We start from the raw sequence: 19,736 nt of genomic DNA, 5'->3' as shown, positions 1-19,736 counted from the left end.
CCATATACAATACACAGTAAATGCTGCCAAGCAGGAAAAGGTCATGATCAGATGGACATTTTAGAAAGAACCAGTCTGGCGACAGCATGAAAAGTTTAGGCAAATCTGGAGGCAAGAGGGGTCACTGGGATTCAAGTGTAGGCTGCAGCTGGCTGGGATCAGACAGTTGGTAGCAGCCAGACCCAACTCTAATATTTGAGGGGCCTGGGTAAGAGAACCAAAGGAGGCCAACATACCATATGAACAAGTATTCAAAAGCTATAAATCAAGTTAGTAAACTGTCAAAAACTCTGTCTTCCTGCCTTGATAAATACATCTTCCTAAGGACCTGAAAGGTGAGGTTTACATTGAGAATTCTGACTCCTTGGAGTTCCATGCTGGACCTTGGAGGCCCAGAAGAGCAGGCTCTGGCCTATGGCCTTCCTCGCTTCCCTTCCCTGTCCAAATAAGACTGTGGAATAACACAGATATTTTGAATGTTTGGATCTTACCCGACTACTTACTATTTATGTGAACCGAGGCACTTCAGCTTCTACAATTTTCAAGTGACAGCCATTAGGGGTAAAGTAGGAAACAAACTAACGGCTCTGCCCTTAAGGAACCTAGAGGATGGCGGGAGAAAAAAATCAGTAAGCAGGTGAGCTACAGGTAGTGGTTGATAATAGCCCACTGTGTGGCTTCTCTCGGAGATGTTTGGGCTTTTCTCCGGGAGGTGTTAGGTGGTCAGTAGTTCCCAAACAGGGCGAGATTGCCAGAGGTCTCTGGGTGTCTGTGGGCGTTTGGTGGTCACCAAGCCTGGGTATTCACGTGAGGCAAACTTCCAGCAACGTGTGGGAACAGTGCTGTTGTGCCCAAAGGGCCAAGGGCGCCCCTGCTGAGAAACAGTGCGAGGTGTTCTGTCCTCATGGGGGATTAGGGGCGTAGGGGTGGCGGGGCGTAATTTTGGCAGTTACTTCTTTCGCCAGTGGCACCCGTCACTTCTGGAGGGTGCTCTGAGGTCACCTGTAGATGCACGTCGGGGAAGGGGAAGAGCCAGGAGGGTCCGGACGTACTTGGGCGGGGTCGTTCCTGGAACCCAGGCCGAAGAGCCGCGGCGGCGGCCCAGAAGCAGAGGACGACAGCGACACCTGGCTCTCCTCCGAGCGGCGTCCGGAGGCGGCCTCAAAGGCGGGCAGGGAGCCCTGCAGGGGCGTGGCGGGGCGTGGCCGCGCGCCGACGGCGTGGGGTTAAAGGGCAAGCACTGCCGGCGTCATGGCGGCCTCCGCGCAGGGCTTGGCCTTGGGGCAGCTGCGGCTCGGCGCCGCCGGCCTGTGCTGCCGCCGGCCGTCTCGGGGTCTGTACGCTCGCGTGCGGCGGCTGCCCGGGCCCGAGGTGTCTGGGCGGAGCGTGGCTGTGGCCGGCGGACCGGGCGCCTGGGGCACTGACAGCTACTGCCTGGAGCTGCTGCGGTGAGCGAGCACGACCTTCCCTGGAGGGAGGTCCGGAAGCGAGGTCCGGGGGCGGGAGCGGCTGCGCCTGACGTTTGAGCCGGCGGACCGGCGCCTTCCTCGTGCCCCGCTGGGTGTGCGTTCTAGTGGGCGCCGGGTGCGGGTGTGTGGAGGCAGCGAGCCCGCAGGAACATTCACGTGGGTCACAAAATTATGGCAAAATTCCTTCGAATGCCCACGCTTATCGCTTTATCTGAACCCTAAGTTTAACAGAACTCAGCGTTTTTGCATGAATAATCTTTTTTACTAACAGAACATTTATTAATTTTAATGGCCACGGTAGCCAACTTTGAGTTCTTTCTGTGTGCTCGGCATTATGCAAAGTAGATAATGAGTAATTAGTCTTCAGGTTGCGACAAATGTAGACCTATCATTTAGGAGTGTAGTAGAGGAGCATTAGAACAATGTCTGGCATAAAGGCACAGTGAGTGGAAGTCATTATTATCTCATTTAACAGGGAAGGAAACGAGGTTTTATAGTGATTAGAGAATTTGCCAGAGGTTCACAACAATAGCCTCGTAAAGTCAAGGCCCTGAAGTATTTTGTTTGTTGGGCTCTCCGAACGCTGGGAAGGCCTGGCACTTGGGAGTTGCTCCTTAATCGTTTGCGGAGGTGGGTTGGATCAGTCAGGTCACCTGGCTCTTGCGGCAAGGGCGCCTGGGAATCCAGGCCTGACTGCTGAAGACAGTGGCTTAGCCCTTCTCCCCTTCTGCTGCGTGTCATTTGAAACAAGTGGGGTAAGGTCTCGAAGTACTTGGTCTCAATGACTTAGCAAAAGTACTTGAATAACTAAACTAACTTGAAGTTGATTATCTAAGTAAAACCTTTTTTTAAAATTCCATTTTAGAGAAAAGTAGCATAACACAACAAAATACATGCATTTCAGTGTTTTGTTTATAATCACTTTTTAAAAATTGTGGGCCGGGCGCAATAGCTCATGCCTGTAATCCCAGCATTTTAGGAGGCGGAGACCGGCAGATTGGATTGCTTGAGCCCAGGTGTCTGAGACCAGCCTGGCCAACATGGCGAAACCCCATCCCTACAAAAAAAAAAAAAAAAAAAAAAAAGAAAAAGAAAAAAATGCAAAAATTGGCTGGGCTTTGTGTCACGCGCTTGTGGTCCCAGCTACGTTGGCTGCTGAGGTGGGAGGATCACTTCACGCTGGCAGGTGGAGATTGCAGTGAGCCAAGATGGCTCCACTACACTCTAGCCTGGGCAACAGTCTCAAAAAAAAAAAAAAAAAAAAAAAAAAAAAAAAAAAAAAAAGCAGAACATTATTAAAGCGAAAATAAGCAAAATATTATTATTTCTTCCCTACCTTATTTTTTGATTACTTATAAGAGAAACAAGATAGCATAGTGGAAAAACGACATTAAGAATTGTAAAAGCCAAAATTGGTAAAAGATTGCATTATTTTTACATATTTAAGTTGTTATATTTTGACGATAAAAAGTTTAAGTTGCCAGAGTATACCACCCAATAGCCACTAGTGTCATAACTTTCCAGCAGTAATCGTTCTTACAAATTTCTTATCTATTCTTCCAGGGATAGTCTGTGGATTTACAAATATTTAAGGCTGCAGGGATGGCTCATACTTGTAATCTCAGTACTTTGGGAAGCCTGGGCAGAAGGGTTGCTTGAGCCCAGGAGTTTGACATCAGCCTGGGCAACATAGTGGAACCCTGTTGCTACAAAAAGTAAAAAAGAAAATTAGCTGGGCTTGGTAGCACAGCCTGTGGTCCCAGCTACTGGGAGGCTGAGGCAGGAGGATCACTTCACTCCAGGAGGCTGAGGCTGCTGTGAGCTGAGTTTGCTTCATTACACTCCCACCTGGGCAAGAGAGTGACACCCTGTTCAAAACAAACAAACAAAAATATTTAAATATATTATTAGTTATTTTTGACTTCAGTCCCATGCTAGCTTTTCTCAAGTATGTATACTGTATTTACAAATGGTCAGGTACTTAACTTGTCCATGGGGGCTCTTGACTCTAGTGACTTGTTTCAAAGGCTGAATTTTGCAGGCAGACCTGATTTGATAGTATTAATCCCAGCTCTAGCACTTGGGAAAGTTACTTTAAGATTCCATTTTGGCTGGGCACCATGGCTTACACCTGTAACCATAGCAATTTGCTAAGCTTTCCAGACCAGCCTCAGCAAGACAGTGGGACCCCTTCTCTACAAAAAATAAAATTAGCCGGGCACGGTAGTATGCACCTGTAGTCTCAGCTACTTGGGAGGCTGAGAGGGGAGGATTACTTGAACAGGGAGGTTGAGGCTGCAGTGAGCCAAGATCTTGAGACTGCACTCCAGCTTGGGTGACAGAATGAGACTCTGTCTCCAAAAATAAATAAATAAATAGATAAATAAATTTAATTTTTTCCTCATTTGTAAATGTTTTATAACCTGGTTTTGAGGATTACATGTGATGATATGGTAAAAAATGCTTAGCAGAGTTCAGATACTTAACAAATAATGAGTTTAAAAAATGAAAACAAACTTGAAATCGAGTTTCTGGCTTCTAATTGCCCATCAATAATCTCTGCAAGATTTGGCCTCTGAAATTGTTTGAGCAGAGCTGTTTTGGATGTGCATTTTATGCAAGGCCTCCAAATATCAGGAAAAATACCAGGCCGTAACTTCAGGCTTGCCATCCTGGGCTTTCTTAGTAATTTAGGTTCCTGGGAAAATCTCAAGCATAATTTACATAGGCTTCTCTGTCCTTGGCTTTGAGGAGGCCAAACAGAGAACCTCAGGCTGTAGTGAGAAGGTGAGGAGGTATTACTGGTGGTGTTGGAGTGCATGAATGTTCTTTACTCTCCTGCAGCTTCACCAGGGAATCACTTCCTTTGTGCCTCAATGGCACAGTCCAGGGTACTAACGCACAACCATCCTAATACCCCATGTGCTTATTTCTCATATGTCTGTCTGTCTCGACTAAACTGAAGTCAGTGCCTATCTTCAGTGTCTGGCACAGTGCCTGGCACATAGTAGGCACGGCATAAATGTTAGAATGAATGAGAGGTTATTGGCCTTATTGCCGTATAAAGTTGAATTTATACATCCTTAATATGGCATTTCTCATTATCTAGGACAGCTCTCAGGTAGCTGGATCTTGGTTAGATGCCTAGGACATCCTTGTATACCCATAGTTTAAGAATTCATATTTATAACAATGATCCTAAGTGATGAAGAAATGGCTAAATAATCAATATATCCTGTTTAATGTGGTAAAGGGGGTAATACTGTTTACAAAAATTTCCATCCAAAATTTAAAAATAAATTTGTTAATAGGGCAAATTCGCCGGGCGCGGTGGCTCACGCCTGTAATCCTAGCACTTTGGGAGGCTGAGGTGGGTGGATCACCTGAGGTCAGGAGTTCAAGACCAGCCTGGCCATCATGCAGAAACCCCATCTTTAAGGAAAAAAAGTGAAATAAAATAAAATAAAAATAGAGCAAATCCTTAGCTGTGTAGAAGACTTTATTTTCCAAATGTTGTTACAGTTCTATCTCTTCATTTCATTTTTCATTTCCCTTTAAGAAGCTTGAAGTACTGCACATATTGCTTATTTTTAGGAGATAACCTTCAAGCTTCATTTGCAAATTGGGAAATAGGCATGATTGGTGTCATTTCTATTAATAACTAGTTGGGTGATGGAAGTTGAGATTGTAGTTTGATTCCCATTCAGTGTTTTTCTCACTGTTTCATGTTAACTTCAAGTGTTTTAAACACTTCTGAAATTTGGAAACTTTTTTTTTTTTTAAGATGGAGTTTCACTCTTGTTGCCTAGGCTGGTGTGCAATGGCGTGATCTCGGCTCACTGCAGCCTTCGCCTCCGGGGTTCAAGTGATTCTCCTGCCTCAGCCTCCCAAGTAGCTGGGATTATAGGCATGTGGCACAATGCCTGGCAATTTTTATATTTTTAGTAGAGACAGGGTTTCACCATGTTGATTAGGCTGGATGGTTTTGAACTCCTAACCTCGGGTGAGCTAATAGAGAACTCTTATCCCCAAGGGGATGCACCAAGCCATTCACGAGGGATCCACCCCCATGACCCAAATACCTCCCACTAGGCTCTACCTCCAACATTGTGGGGGTCACATTTCAATATGAGATTTGGAGGAGACAAATAGTCAAATATCAGAGCCCTAGTTTCTTTCAATGGAGAATGGTTTCAGATTCTCCAAGAATTCTCCTCAGAACCAAGATCTGGGTGCTAGGTGTGTTCATCAATACTAGGAATGTGGGGTGGGGCCTGGGGGTATTGTTACTTCTAGGCTCTTTCAGCAGATGCTGCAAGGAAATATGTGTCTGTGCACAGTTCGACATGAGTTTCGATGTCTTATCTCTGCCTTTTTATGTATCTGTCTATATCTATCTATGTCTTAAAAACCATAAATTCACCCCAATATTTGCTCGAACTATTTTTCTCTTTTTTTTTCTTTTTTTTTAATTGCATTTTAGGTTTTGGGGTACATGTGAAGGACATGCAAGATTATTGCATAGGTACACACATGGCAGTGTGGTTTGCTGCCTTCCTTCCCCTCACCTGTATCTGTCATTTCTCCCCATGCTATCTCTTCCCACCTCCCCACCCCCCCATCCCTCCCCCATTTCCCCCCACGGACCCCAGTGTGTAGTGCTCCCCTCCCCGTGTCCATGTGTTCTCATTGTTCAACACCCGCCTACGAGTGAGAACATACGGTGTTTGATTTTCTGCTCTTGTGTCAGTTTGCTGAGAATGATGGTTTCCAGGTTCATCCATGTCCCTACAAAGGACACGAACTCATCGTTTTTGATGGCTGCGTAATATTCCATGGTGTATATGTACCACATTTTCCCTATCCAGTCTATCATCAATGGGCATTTGGGTTGGTTCCAGGTCTTTGCTATTGTAAACAGTGCTGCAGTGAACATTTGTGTGCATGGGTCCTTAGAGTAGAATGATTTATAATCCTTTGGATATATACCCAGTAATGGGATTGCTGGGTCAAATGGGATTTCTATTTTTAGGTCATTGAGGAATCGCCACACTGTCTTCCACAATGGTTCAACTAATTTACACTCCCACCAACAGTGTAAAAGTGTTCCTATTTCTCCACATCCTCTCCAGCATCTATTGTCTCCAGATTTTTTAATGATCACCATTCTAACTGGTGTGAGATGGTATCTCAATGTGGTTTTGATTTGCATTTCTCTATTGCTCGACCTATTTTAACTTGATTTGTACTTTTAAGCTCATTTGAATTCTTACTAAAACAAAAGTGATTCTAAGACAGTTAAAATGATAAGTACTATATAAGTCAAAATAAATTGATAGAGATTAGGTGGCATTGGGGTACATTTTTCATAACTTTTGAGAAACAGATATAAAAAAGAAGACGTGTCGGACCTTTTCTGAACTGAAGCCTCACGTTGTTGTTGTTGTTTTTTGAGACAGAGTCTTGCTCTGTTTCCACCCAGGCTGGAGGGCAGTGGCACAATCTGGGCTCACTGCAACCTCCACCTCCTGGGATCAAGCAATTCTCGGGCCTCAGCCTCTCCAATAGCTGGCGTTACAGGCACGTGCCACCATGCCCAGCTAATTTTTGTATTTTTAGTAGAGACGGTTTCACCATGTTGGCCAGGCTGGTCTCGAATTCCTGGCTTCATGTGATCCACCCGCCTTGGCCCCCCAAAGTGCTGGGATTGCAGGCATGAGCCACTGTGCCCGCCCTGAAGCCTTTTTGTTTTCAGTTAATTTTGGTCAGTATTTTTATGTGCAGCTTGGAAAGTGAGGAATAACTTTTTTTTTTTTCTGTCTGTTACAGGAAACGGGATTATGAAGGTTATTTATGCTCCCTGCTGCTCCCTGCAGAATCCCGAAGCTCTGCTTTTGCACTGAGGGCCTTTAATGTGGAACTGGCTCAGGCTGGTATTAAGATCCCTTAAAATGTTATTTGTGAAATGGTGATGTGATATGTTTAATGCCGAACAATTAAGAAATATAGTTGTAATTTATGTGTTAGATGTGTTTAAGGTCTCTACTAGTGATTTCTTTTCCCTGCCAATTGTTTAGGCTTAATAATTCAATACCAAAAATAAAACTAGCTAATGAACTTAATGTTTCCAGAAATGCCATTCTGGAATTTGTTATTTCTCTTCCTGAAGATATTATAAAACTGTGCCATTAACATTGCATTGTCTGTTAATTAAATAGATTAGTCAGAAAATTACTGCTTATTCTTTCCAACAATTGCATAATTTACATGTATATAGCAGTTTTTCAAAGCACTTTTTAAATTGAGGTTTTAGCTTTAATGTGAATAGGGAATGAAAGCAATTGTAGCAAACTAGGACCTTAGATCATATTGATTCACTTTTGTCTAAGAGTTCCAAAGGAAGGAGAGATCCTTCTTTTTTCTTCTTTAGAACGGAAAGAATATGTACAAATACAAAATAAATTGAAATGGAGGATGGAGATGAGGGAGTGAAAAGTGGAACGGCCTTAGTCTTCTTGGTAACAAATTGAGAGGTCAGATACTGGGAGTGAGGGAGCAGGAGAGAGTTCAGAGTCTTGAAGAGAGCAGCAAATTTTGACACAGCTTCTCAGGGGAAGTGAACAAGGTAGGAAGTGAACAAGGTAGGAAGTGAACAAGGAACAAGTAAAAGGATGTGAATATGGCACCAAGGCACAACTGAGATTCACAACCATGAATCTGCAGTGTCTAATAGACTGGCTCTTTTTTCCTCTGGTGTCTTCCTGGAAGTCATGGGTCATGATTTTTCACCTCATCGTCTTTCAAGTGTAAACTGTACATCAGGCATGTTAAATCAGTCACTGTTTAGCCATAGTTCCTACCTTGGTCTTTATTATCCTTTGTAAATGATTAAAATTTAATTTTTTAATTTTAAATTTTAGAGACAGGTCATCGAGGTTGGAGTGCAGTGGCATGATGACAGCTTATTGCAACCTTGAACTCCTGGGCTTTAAGCCATCCTCCCACCGCAACCTCCCAAGTAGCTGGAACTGCAGATGTGCCACTGTGCCTAGCTAATTAAAAACAATTTTTTTTCTTCAGAGATAGTGTCTTGCTATGTTGCCCAGGCTGGTCTCAAATTCCTGGCCTCAATCGTTCTCCTGCCTCAGCCTCCCAAAGTGCTAGGATTACAGGCAGAAGCCACTGCACCCGGTCAATACAATTTTATTTTTAATAAATAAACTGCAGAGTTCCTTCTGAATTCTCTTCACTTTGTACCTCTTTGTACACTTTGTACTTCTTTGTATACTTTGTACATCTTGGTACTTCTTCGCACATGGAATGAATCTTGCTTATTCACTCATTCAACAAGTATTGACTGAGTGCAGGGACTTCATATAGACTATATTCAGTGCCATACCCACATAACATAAAACAGAGTCTGCACTCAATGAACAAATAAATTGTGTAATGTATCAGATGGAGACTAGTGCAATGGAGAGAAATAAAGCAGGATAAGGAGGCTGTGAAGACTGGGTGCACCTGGGTTCCTATTTTATGTAGAATAGTTAGGAGAAACCTCATGGAGAAGGAGGCATTGGAGCAGAGATTTGAAGGAGGTGAGGGAGTGAGTTGTACCGATATGTGGGCAAAGAGTATTCTGGGCAGAAGGAACAGCAAGTGCCAAGTCTCTGACTTGCAAGTGTGCTTAATCAAAGAACAGAAGAAGGTAGGCAGTGCAGCAGAGCAGGGAGGAGTGTCTGGGTGGAGGTTCAGTTAGGGGCTCCTGGGTCAGAAAGGTCTTGGAGACACCATTACAGTCACTTTGGCTGAGTGAGATGGGAGGCCACTGGAGGATTCTGAGCAGAGAGATGTCACCTCTTGGTTATATTTTGAAAGGATTACTCATGCTGCTGTCTTGCTGTACTGTATGTTACTGGGATATGAACACTAAACATTGCTAAGAAACCCACCCACCACCAGGATATTTGGAAATAATTTCACATATGGAAAAGTAAGAGTAGTACAAAGAATACTCACAGACCCTGTTGTTAGTGTTCCGTCCCATTTGCATTATCATTCTGTCTACATATATATACATACACATTTCTCTTTTTATGAATCATTTCAGAGCAACTTGACTATACCATGACCCATATCCCTATAGACTTGAGTGTGTATCTCATAAGAATAAGGACATTCTCTTATATAAACACAGCACCCTTATGAAAAAAGAAACTTAATATTGATGCAGTACTTTTGTTTGATCTACTGTCTGGTTTCTGGTTTTGTCAAATTACCTGATAAGGTCCTTTATGGTATTATTTTCCCCATCTGTATGGGATCTAATCTAGGATCATGTATTGCATTTAGTTTTCTGTCTCTAGCCTCCTTTATTCTGGAACATTTCCATAGCCTTTCTTTGCATTTTGTGACATTGACATTTTTTAAGAAATACTGTTCCTTTTAAAAATTAGAATGGTTCCCACTTGGGATTTATTTTTTATTTCATCAGGATTATATTAAACTTACAGATTCCTAGCCTAGTATTACCTAAGTGGTCTGTGTCCTCTTCAGAGTCACAAGGAGGCATGAAATAGCCACCTGCCTCTCTGTGGTAATGTTAATTTTAGTCACTGAGTCAAGATGTTAATACTTTTTCCCTTGCTACTAATAGGCAGCCTGTGAGCAGACCTGTTAAGACCATGTTCCTTATCAAAATTTACCTCCTAGACTTAGCTTGTGTTGGTACTTCTTGCCTGAGTCTAAGAAGGCCATTCTTTTTTTTTTTTTTGAGACAAGAGTTTCACTCTTGTCACCCAGACTGCGGTGCAGTAGCACAATCTTGGCTCACTGTAACCTCTGCCTCCCGGGTTCAAGCGCTTTTCCTGCCTTAGCCTCCCGAGTATTGGGATTACAGGTGCCCGCCACCACGCCCAGCTATTTTTATGTATTTTTAGTAGAGACAGGATTTCATCATGCTGGCCAGGCTGGTCTCAAACTCCTGACCTCACGTGATCCACCCGCCTTGGCCTCCCAAAGTGCAGGGATTACAGGCGTGAGCCACCGTGCCTGGCCAGAAGGCCATTCTTAATCAGTAGTGAGTGAGGGAGACAATGTTATAATCTTCTTTTTAAAAATTACTTAAAGAATGAATCAATGAATTTATTTAAAAATACATGCAATAAAATTCACTCTTTGTTGTATTCTATAGTTCTAAAAAATGTAGTTATGTGTTTGCCACCATAGTCATAATATAGAAGTTATATTAACTCAAAAAATTTCTTAAAAAATACTGATTTTTTAGACAGTAGACAATGCATTTGCTGAAGTTTTAAAATCCTGCTTATAGGTTAAAGACTCAATCTCTGAGAAAACAATTGGATTGATGCGAATGCAGTTTTGGAAGAAAACTGTGGAAGATATATACTGTGATAATCCACCACATCAGCCTGTGGCCATTGAACTATGGAAGGTAAAAACAACAGCAACAACCACTACTCTTAATTTGTAAGAATATTATTCGAGACTACGTTTTGATGGTTACAATTTGGATGCTGGTGATTATAGTGGAATCTATCCTGAAAATATTTTTAGGCTTGTATATTCAGATCTATGTTAGTTTTGGCAGAGAAGTTTAAAATTACCACTGATAATTTACACAGGTCTTTTGTGGATTTGGTTATTAAAGGAAAAAGGAAGAATCTGATAGCTATATAATAACTTACTTTTCTATTTTCCATATTTCCATATTTGCCTGCAGAATTTAAATCCCACACATTTTATGCAATGGCAGGTAAAATTTTCTGTTTTCTCTGCCTAGCAGGAGTTCCTTATACCGGTGTTTTAATCCAGATTCTGGGCTAGAACATGTGTTAATCCTTTGTGAAGGGAGACTTGCTCTCAGTGTTGTCCAGATACAAATCTAAAACTCTCTTGTCTAGGTGATAGGATTACCTATCCATTGTTGAGTTTTAGGTGTTAGAGAATGGAAACTATGGGCTAGAGTATTATTTATATAGCTAGATGTATATCATAAATGGTTTTATAGTAAAGCAGCTATATGGATTCCTCACTAATAAGCCGCCACACATGGCTTAGAAATATTCTAAACTGTGAGAGGAGGAAGGGAATTAGGTACCTTTCCTCACTGATCTGTGTCCCTGTTGTAATGCAATGATTGCCAAAAGAGGGTTTCTGTAACAGGAACCACCCACAGACCTGACAGTGGCACACCTCTTCTCAGGTCTACGTACCAGCAGAGGCAGGCCCAGTTTCTGGGCTCCAGATTGACTTCACAGACCCCCAGTAAAGATGGAAAGCCAGACACACCCAACCAGAGATTGAGAAGAAAAATTGGATGGGAAGCTGTGAGTATTAGATTAGTTCTTTACCTCTGTTCATCCCACTTCAAGAAGCTCAACCTAGGTGACACACTAAAAAGTTTCCCTGGCCGGGTGTGGTGGCTCACGCCTATAATCCCAACATTTTGGGAGGCCTAGGCAGGTAGATCACCTGAGGTCAGGAGTTTGAGACCAGCCTGACCAACATGGAGAAACCTCGTCTCTACTACGGATACAAAATTAGCCGGGCATGGTGGCGCATGCCTGTAATCCCAGCTACTTGGGAGGTTGAGGTAGGAGAATCGCTTGAACCTGGGAGGCAGAGGTTGTGACGAGCCAAGATCGTTCCATTGTTCTCCAGCCTGGGCAACAAGAGCGAAACTCCGTCTCAAAAAAAAAAAAGTTGCCCTAAAATCCAGAAACCCATTCTATTTATTATTTTACACATAAACGGAGTATAGTGGAGGTGTATGTTAAGACTTGCATAAAAGGTTTTGGCCTTTGTTGGGAAATATGTGGAAGATTAGAGAGTCCTTTGATGCAAATTTATCTTTCCTTGGCTTCTCTTAAAAAAACAGAAGATATACCTCAATTACAGAATGTTTACATCTGTGCCAGTTTAGGATTGCTAAGTTGTCCAATTTTAATAGCTGCTTACATTTGAATGGTTATTGTTGGCTAGCTTTCGGACGTTAGCAGAGTTGAAGCTTAATGTGAATATTTGAAAGACCCAGGTCTTGTTTAGTGCAGTTGTCCTTGTTGTGTGTTCTCTATCCTTCCCCATCCTGCTGGATCATATAGGGAATATTGGGCATTTGAAGCGTTGAGTTCTTGAGATTAAATAGAGGGAACAAGGCCGGGTGCGGTGGCTCAAGCCTGTAATCCCAGCACTTTGGGAGGCCGAGGCGGGTGGATCACGAGGTCAAGAGATCGAGAGATCAAGACCATCCTGGTCAACATGGTGAAACCCCGTCTCTACTAAAAATATAAAAACTTAGCTGGGCATGGTGGCGCGTGCCTGTAATCCCAGTTACTCAGGAGGCTGAGGCAGGAGAATTGCCTGAACCCAGGAGGCGGAGGTTGCGGTGAGCCGAGATCGCGCCATTGCACTCCAGCCTGGGTAACAAGAGCGAAACTCTGTCTCCAAAAAAAAAAAAAAAAATAGAGGGAACAGTGACAATGTGTTATCCAGAGAGCACTTTTCTACCGTACTGTTTCATTGGTATTTTTAGGGTACAAGATAGTTGAATATTTATAATTTCTTATGTATTCTACATGGGTTCCCCATTTCTCTGTATATGAATTTTAGCTGCAGTTTGAATTTATGTTTATAGCCAAGGTCTTTATTATATTGGACTTCAGTTTCCAGAGTTCAAACTACATTCAGCAAATTTCTAACTTCCTTAAAATATTTTTTTACCTTGGTCTCTGATTTCCTTCTGAATCAGAACTATATTATGTAATCAAGGATCGACAGCCATTATAGCTTCAGCCTTGAGTAAATAGGAGTTTGGCTTTTCATTGGATAAATACTTATTGAGTACTTTTATGTGCTAGAAATGGTGCTTGAAGTTCTACAAAATCAAAGTGCCCATCTGCTCAGACATATGTAAAATAAAACAAGAACAGGAATCCTTAATGACTCATCGGCTGATTCCTGGGATTTGGAAGAGAGGCCTATAGGGAGAGTGCTGCCATGTTTTAGTAGTAGGAGCAGAAGTAGGAGTAGTGCCGAAAACACTTTGGAACTAACACCATGCAACCCTTTTAGCATCTGTTTGATTCCTGCCAGGCAAAGGGGGCTTAATTATCCATGCATACACCTTTGTCATGTAATGCGTATTGATGAACATGCTGGCCTTTACATTTTACTATCAGTGACATCTGAGAGTCTTAGTTGAAGTATAGCATATCTCTAGATCTTATGTTTCATTTGTTTATTGTGAAAATATACTTAATGTTTACATGGCAGACAAGAAAATATTTTAGAAACTTACTTGGAAATAATTCCAAACTTGGGCCGGGCGCGGTGGCTCAAGCCTGTAATCCTAGCACTTTGGGAGGCCGAGGCGGGTGGATCACAAGTTCAAGAGATCGAGACCATCTTGGTCAACAAGCTGAAACCCTGTCTCTACTAAAAATACAAAAAATTAGCTGGGCATGGTGGCGTGTGCCTGTAATCCCAGCTACTCAGGAGGCTGAGACAGGAGAATTGCCTGAACCCAGGAGGTGGAGGTTGCGGTGAGCCAAGATCGTGCCATTGCACTCCAGCCTGGGTAACAAGAGTGAAACTCCATCTCAAAAAAAAAAAAAAAAAAAAAATTCCAAACTTTCAGAAACATTACAGAATTCAAAGCAGGACAAACACCTCTATACCCTTTACCTACATTCACCAGGCTGGAGTGTGATGGTGAATGATGCAAACATGGCTCACTGCAGCCTTGACCTCCTGAGCTCAGGCGATCCTCCTGCCTTAGCCTCCTAATTGGCTGGGACCACCAGCATGTGTCACCACATTTGGCTAATTAAAAAATTTTTTTTGTAGAGACGAGGTCTCACTGTGTTTCCTCACCTGGCTTCCTGGGCTCAGGCCATCCTCCCATCTGGCCTCCCAAAGTGTTGAGATTACAGGTGTGAGCCACTGTGCCTGGTTCACCTATTGTTAATATTTTATGCCATTTGTTTAATCATTTGTCCTCACTCACATGTGCACTTTCTCTTCTCCTCTCCTCCTTCCCCTATTCCCGCATATATATATTCACATTCATAATTTTTTCGTGTCATTCAATTGTAAGTTATATACATCGTAATCCTAACCTAAAAAATTTAGTGAATATTTTCTTTTTTTTTGGACACAGGGTCTCACTCTGTCATCAAGGCACAGTGGCACAGTCTTGGTTCACTGCAGCTTTGATCTCCCAGGCCTGAGTAGGTGGGACTACAGGCATGTGCTACCACATACGGCTGATTTTTAAAAAAATTTTTAGTACAGATGAGGTCTCATTGTGTTGCCCAGGCTGGTTTTGAACTCCTGAGCTCAAGTGATCCACTCACTTTGAGATTATAGGCGTGAGCCACCATGCCTGGCCTCAATAAATATTTTCTTTCTTTCTTTCTGTTTTTTGAGACAGGGTGTCACTCTGTTGCCCAGGCTGAAGTGCAGTGTCGTGATCTTGGCTCACTGCAATTTCCACCTCCTGGGCTCAAGCCATTCTCCTACCTCAGCTTCCCAAGTAGCTGGGACTACAGGCACCCACCACCACACCTGGCTAATTTTTTTTGTAGAAATGGGATTTTACCATGTTGCCCAGGCTGGTTTCAAACTCCTGAGCTCAAGCTGTCCTCTTGCCTTGTACCCCCAAAGTGCTGGGATTACAGGTATTAGCCACTGTGCCTGGCCTAATATTTTTTAAGAATAGTGATATTGTCTTACATATAATCAGAACAGTCATTTTTTTTATTTCTTTTTTTTTTTTTTTTCTAGAGACAGGAGCTTGCTGTGTTGCCCAGGCTAGAGTGCAGTGGGGTGATCATTGCTCGCTGCAACCTTGAATTCCTGGGCTTTATCCTCCTGCTTCAGCCTCCTGAGTAGCTGGAACTACAAGCACACACCAGCACGCTCAGCTAATTTCTAAAGTTTTTGTAGAGATGAGGTTGCTGTGTTGCCCAGGCTGGTCTTGAACTCCTCAACTCAAGTGATCCTCCTGCCTTGGCCTCCTAAAGTGCTAGGATTACAGGTGTGAGTCACTGTGCCTGGCCAAAACAGTTATTGGCTTTAGCAAATTTAACTTTGGTAGAACAATTTCATCTAATTTTCCATTCGTATTACAAATTTGTCAGATGACTTAATAATGTCCACGATATCATTTTTCCCTTCCAGTACAGGATCCAATCTTGGGTCAAGTACTTAATTGTCATGTTTCTGTAGTTTGTTTTAATCTGGAACATTTCCATAGCATTTTTTTTTAGCCTTTTATGACATTGACATTTTTTTTTTTTTTTTTTTTTGAGACGGAGTTTCGCTCTTGTTACCCAGGCTGGAGTGCAATGGCATGATCTCGGCTCACCGCAACCTCCGCCTCCTGGGTTCAAGCAATTCTCCTGCCTCAGCCTCCTGAGTAGCTGGGATTACAGGCACGCGCCGCCATGCCCAGCTAATTTTTTGTATTTTTAGTAGAGATGGGGTTTCACCATGTTGACCGGGATGGTCTCGATCTCTTGACCTCATGATCCACCCGCCTCGGCCTCCCAGAGTGCTGGGATTACAGGCTTGAGCCACCGTGCCCGGCCCGACATTGACATTTTTGAAGAGTATCCCCCCCAACCCTGTCTTTTTAAAATATGACACTAATTTTGGACTTGTCTGATGTTTTGTCATGATTAGATTGAGGTCACAGATTCTCAGCTGGAATCCATACTTCATAGGTCGTATATCCTTCTCAGCTTGTCACTTGTAGAGACACACTTCGTCCATCTGTCCTTTATGGCATGGTTAATTTCGATTTACTTAGTCACAATTTTGCCTGGTTTTCCCACGGTACAATTATGCTTGAAATAATCAACAATTTTTGAGGAGAGACTTTAAGACTGCAAATATCCTGCTCCTCATCAAAATTTCTCCCTAAACTTAGTAGCCATTAATGGTTCTTGTCTGATTCAGTCTTTACTCTTAGGTTGCAGAATGATAACTTCTCAACTGCAGCACTTGGTCCACATATACCAGTTGGCACTTAGTGTTCTGCTATAAGAATGAGCTCTTATTTTCATATATTTATTTGTTTATTAACTATTGGTACAGACTCATGGTTTCTTGCTTTTTATAGTTTATAATTCACTCATGTACTGATTTTGGTGTTCAGGTTGTCCCAGCTTCGGACGGTGGGAACTCCTTCACACTGGCTGCTACGTCCTTGTGACATGCTTCCATCATTTTTTTGGAGCACTTTCTTATTTTCTGGCACAATAAGATATTCTAGGATCTTCTTGAATCTCTCTCCTACCCCACCTTTGGAATCGCCCATTTCTCCACAGCCTTGATTCCTTTAAGGAGAATGGTGGTGGAGAAAGTGTCTGGGCACTAGATGTGCTCTTTCCTACTGGAGTGTCTTTACTTGCTAAAGTAACAGTTTACCGTGCAGGCTATTTTTGTTGGAGTTTTAGTCACTCTATTTTTCGAGAAGTGGTTATTTTTGCTAAGTAGAATCTTTATCCTGTGGAAAAAAATTTGCATGTAATGAGTAAGCATAGAAGTCAGGGTGGCTAGGCACAGTGGCTCATACCTATAATCCCAGCACTTTGGGAGGCTGAGGTGGGAGGATCATTTCAACCCAGAAGTTTAAGACCAGCAACATAGTGAGACCCTGTCTCTACAATTTAAAAAAAAAAAAAAAAAAAAAAGTCAGGGTATATCACGTAATAGAGAAGTTCAGTACTTAATGCTTAATTCTGGTTTTGTTTTTGTTTGAAAGTGGAATTGTTAAATTACTAGCAGTATAGGAAAAGAAGACAAGTTAGTAGAAAAGTATTAGAAATATAATCTTATAAATGTTTTAAAATGTTTTCTAAGGACATTTTCTTTTTCCCTGATATTTCTTGATATTTCTTTAACATAGCTGTCTATCTGGTGATGGGTTATTACAAATGTTCCCTTACTTAGTTTTGTATTTGGTTTGTTTATTTTGTTCAGATCTACAGAAGCCATTTCTAGTACTTTCTAAAAATTTATAACACTGTCTGTTTTTTAGGCTGTTAAAAGACATAATCTGACTAAAAGATGGCTTATGAACATCATTGATGAAAGAGTAAGTTGAAATTGTTCAAGTCTTAAGTTTTTGCTTCCTGTTTAATCCTGAAGCTAATTGTTCAGGAAGGAAATATTTTGATTGTATATGAATATTTTGGATAAAGGAAACTTTTAGAGAGCTATGCTATTTTATCCGTACTTTACCCTCTTATGCTACCCACATCAGCCCCCCAATACCCTCACATTGAGACAGACAGGCACCCAGACAGAGGCATCTGTATGCACAACCACAGTCCACTATTTTGGTTTTATGCTTACATGTATCTGTCACCAGCTTTAGTAGTTATCAGCACATTTCCAATCTCGTTTTATCTGTATTCTGCCAACTCCCCTTACTAATCTGCATTGGATTATTTTAAAGAAAATCCAGATATCTTATCATTTGATCTGCAAATGCATATGTATCTTAAAAAGACAATGACAAAAAAAACATAAGCATAATATGATTATCATACCTTAAACATTACTAATTGTTCCCTAACATGATCAAATACCTTTATGTATACCCAAGTACTTGGATCTGTGTCTAAATAGTAGAGGGCATAAAGAAAGTCTGACAGTTCCAGTGAATGGAATCCTGTACTAAATTCTTAGAACTGAGTTCTAGGTCCAGCCAAGTCAGTGAATTGCTGTGTGACCTGGCCTAACTTGTGTGATCTTTCTAATGTACTGTTAGGTCAGTGTTCCCCTTGGCCTGATATTAATCACATACTATTGTCATGGAAATGTAAGTTTACTTAGCTTATTTAGATACAGTTTGCTAACTATAGTCTATAGCAATAGTAAGCCAAAAGAGATGTTAGCTAAGAAGACCTATTTTCAGGTGTCTTCATTCCTTTTTTTTTTTTTTTCAAAGTAAAGAAAATGAGAGAACTCAAGACAGAGATGCCATTTTAGTTTAATGAAAAATAACATTTGGCTTTTGAAGGGGAGATATTTAAAAGTAAAGTACTGTGAATAAACATTGATCTATAGATTCAATGCGATCCTTATCAAAATTCCAGCTTTCTTTTTTGCAGATATTGACAGACTGGTCCAAAAATTTATGTGGAAATGCAAGGGACCCAGAAGAGCCAGAATAATCTTAACAAAGAAGAACAAAGTTAGAGGGCTCACGTTTCCTGATTTCAAAACTTAACTACAAAAACTTAGCTACAGTCATAAAATTGTGTATTCCTGATATAGGGTAGACAGGTAGATCAATAGAATAGAAATGAGAGTCCTGGAAACCATCATTCTCAGCAAACTGACACAAGAACAGAAAATCAAATACTGCATGTTCTCACTCATAGGCAGGTGTTGAACAATGAGAACACATGGACACAGGGAGGGGAACATCACACACTGGGGTCTGTCGGGGGGGAAATAGGGGAGGGACAGCGGGGGTGGGTGGGGAGTTGGAGGGAGATAGCATGGAGAGAAATGCCAGATATAGGTGATGGGGAGGAAGGCAGCAAATCACACTGCCATGTGTGTACCTATGCAACAATCTTGCCTGTTCTTCACATGTACCCCAAAACCTAAAAGGCAATTAAAGAAAAAAAAAACAAAAGAAATGAGAATCCAGATATAAATCCATGTATTTATATTCAATTGAGGAACAAGGGTATCAAGACAGTTCCATGGGGAAAGAACAGTCTTTTCAACAAATGGTACTGGGGCAAATGGATACCCCTTGCAAAAGAATAAGTTTGAACCCCTGCCTCATACCATATACAAAAATGAACTCAAACTAGATTAGATTAAAGACCAAAATGTAAGAGTTAAAACTGTGAAACTCTTAGGAAAAAACATAGGTGTAAATCTTAGTGATTTTTAGGTTAGTCAGGGGTTTCTTAGATGTGATACCAAAGGCAGAAGCAAGAAAAGAAAAAATAGATAAATTGGACTGAAAGAAAAAAATTATTTAACAGTTATATATTTGATAAGGGACTATTATCTAAAATATACAAGAAACTCTTACAACTCAACAATTTAAAAAAACCCCAATTTAAAAATGGGTAAAGGATTTGAGTAGACATTTCTCCAAATAAGGCGTACAAATGACCAATAAGCATCTGAAAAGATGTTTAACATCTTTTCATTAAGAGAAATGCAAATCAAAACAAAGAAGCATCACAGCTGTTACAATGACTGTGATTT

The 19,736-nt window shown here is 41.6% G+C and overlaps 1 protein-coding gene across 6 annotated transcripts in view; it reads left to right on the top strand.

Moving 5' to 3' along the window:
* Positions 1-1,226: 1,226 nt before the first annotated feature.
* The window catches only part of NDUFAF6 (NADH:ubiquinone oxidoreductase complex assembly factor 6), a 33,580-nt gene continuing 15,070 nt past the window's right edge, over positions 1,227-19,736 (top strand). Inside the window, exons 1-5 of one of the 6 annotated variants that reach the window (XM_039464390.1) lie at positions 1,232-1,448; positions 7,299-7,398; positions 10,801-10,923; positions 11,695-11,818; positions 17,536-17,592. In XM_039464390.1, coding sequence (XP_039320324.1) covers positions 17,572-17,592 — 21 coding nt within the window. In that variant the 5' untranslated portion in view covers positions 1,232-1,448; positions 7,299-7,398; positions 10,801-10,923; positions 11,695-11,818; positions 17,536-17,571. Of the gene's footprint in view, positions 1,449-1,516; positions 1,626-7,298; positions 7,403-10,800; positions 10,924-11,654; positions 11,819-17,535; positions 17,593-19,736 lie in introns of those variants that run through there. The other 5 variants (XM_039464382.2, XM_039464384.2, XM_010349425.3 and 2 more) reach the window with 5 other exon arrangements.

Source organism: Saimiri boliviensis, chromosome 15 (assembly GCF_048565385.1).
Source record: "Saimiri boliviensis isolate mSaiBol1 chromosome 15, mSaiBol1.pri, whole genome shotgun sequence".
NCBI lineage: Eukaryota > Metazoa > Chordata > Mammalia > Primates > Cebidae > Saimiri > Saimiri boliviensis.
Note: the sequence above shows the minus strand (reverse complement) of the source record. Positions and strands in the feature narration are given on the sequence as shown.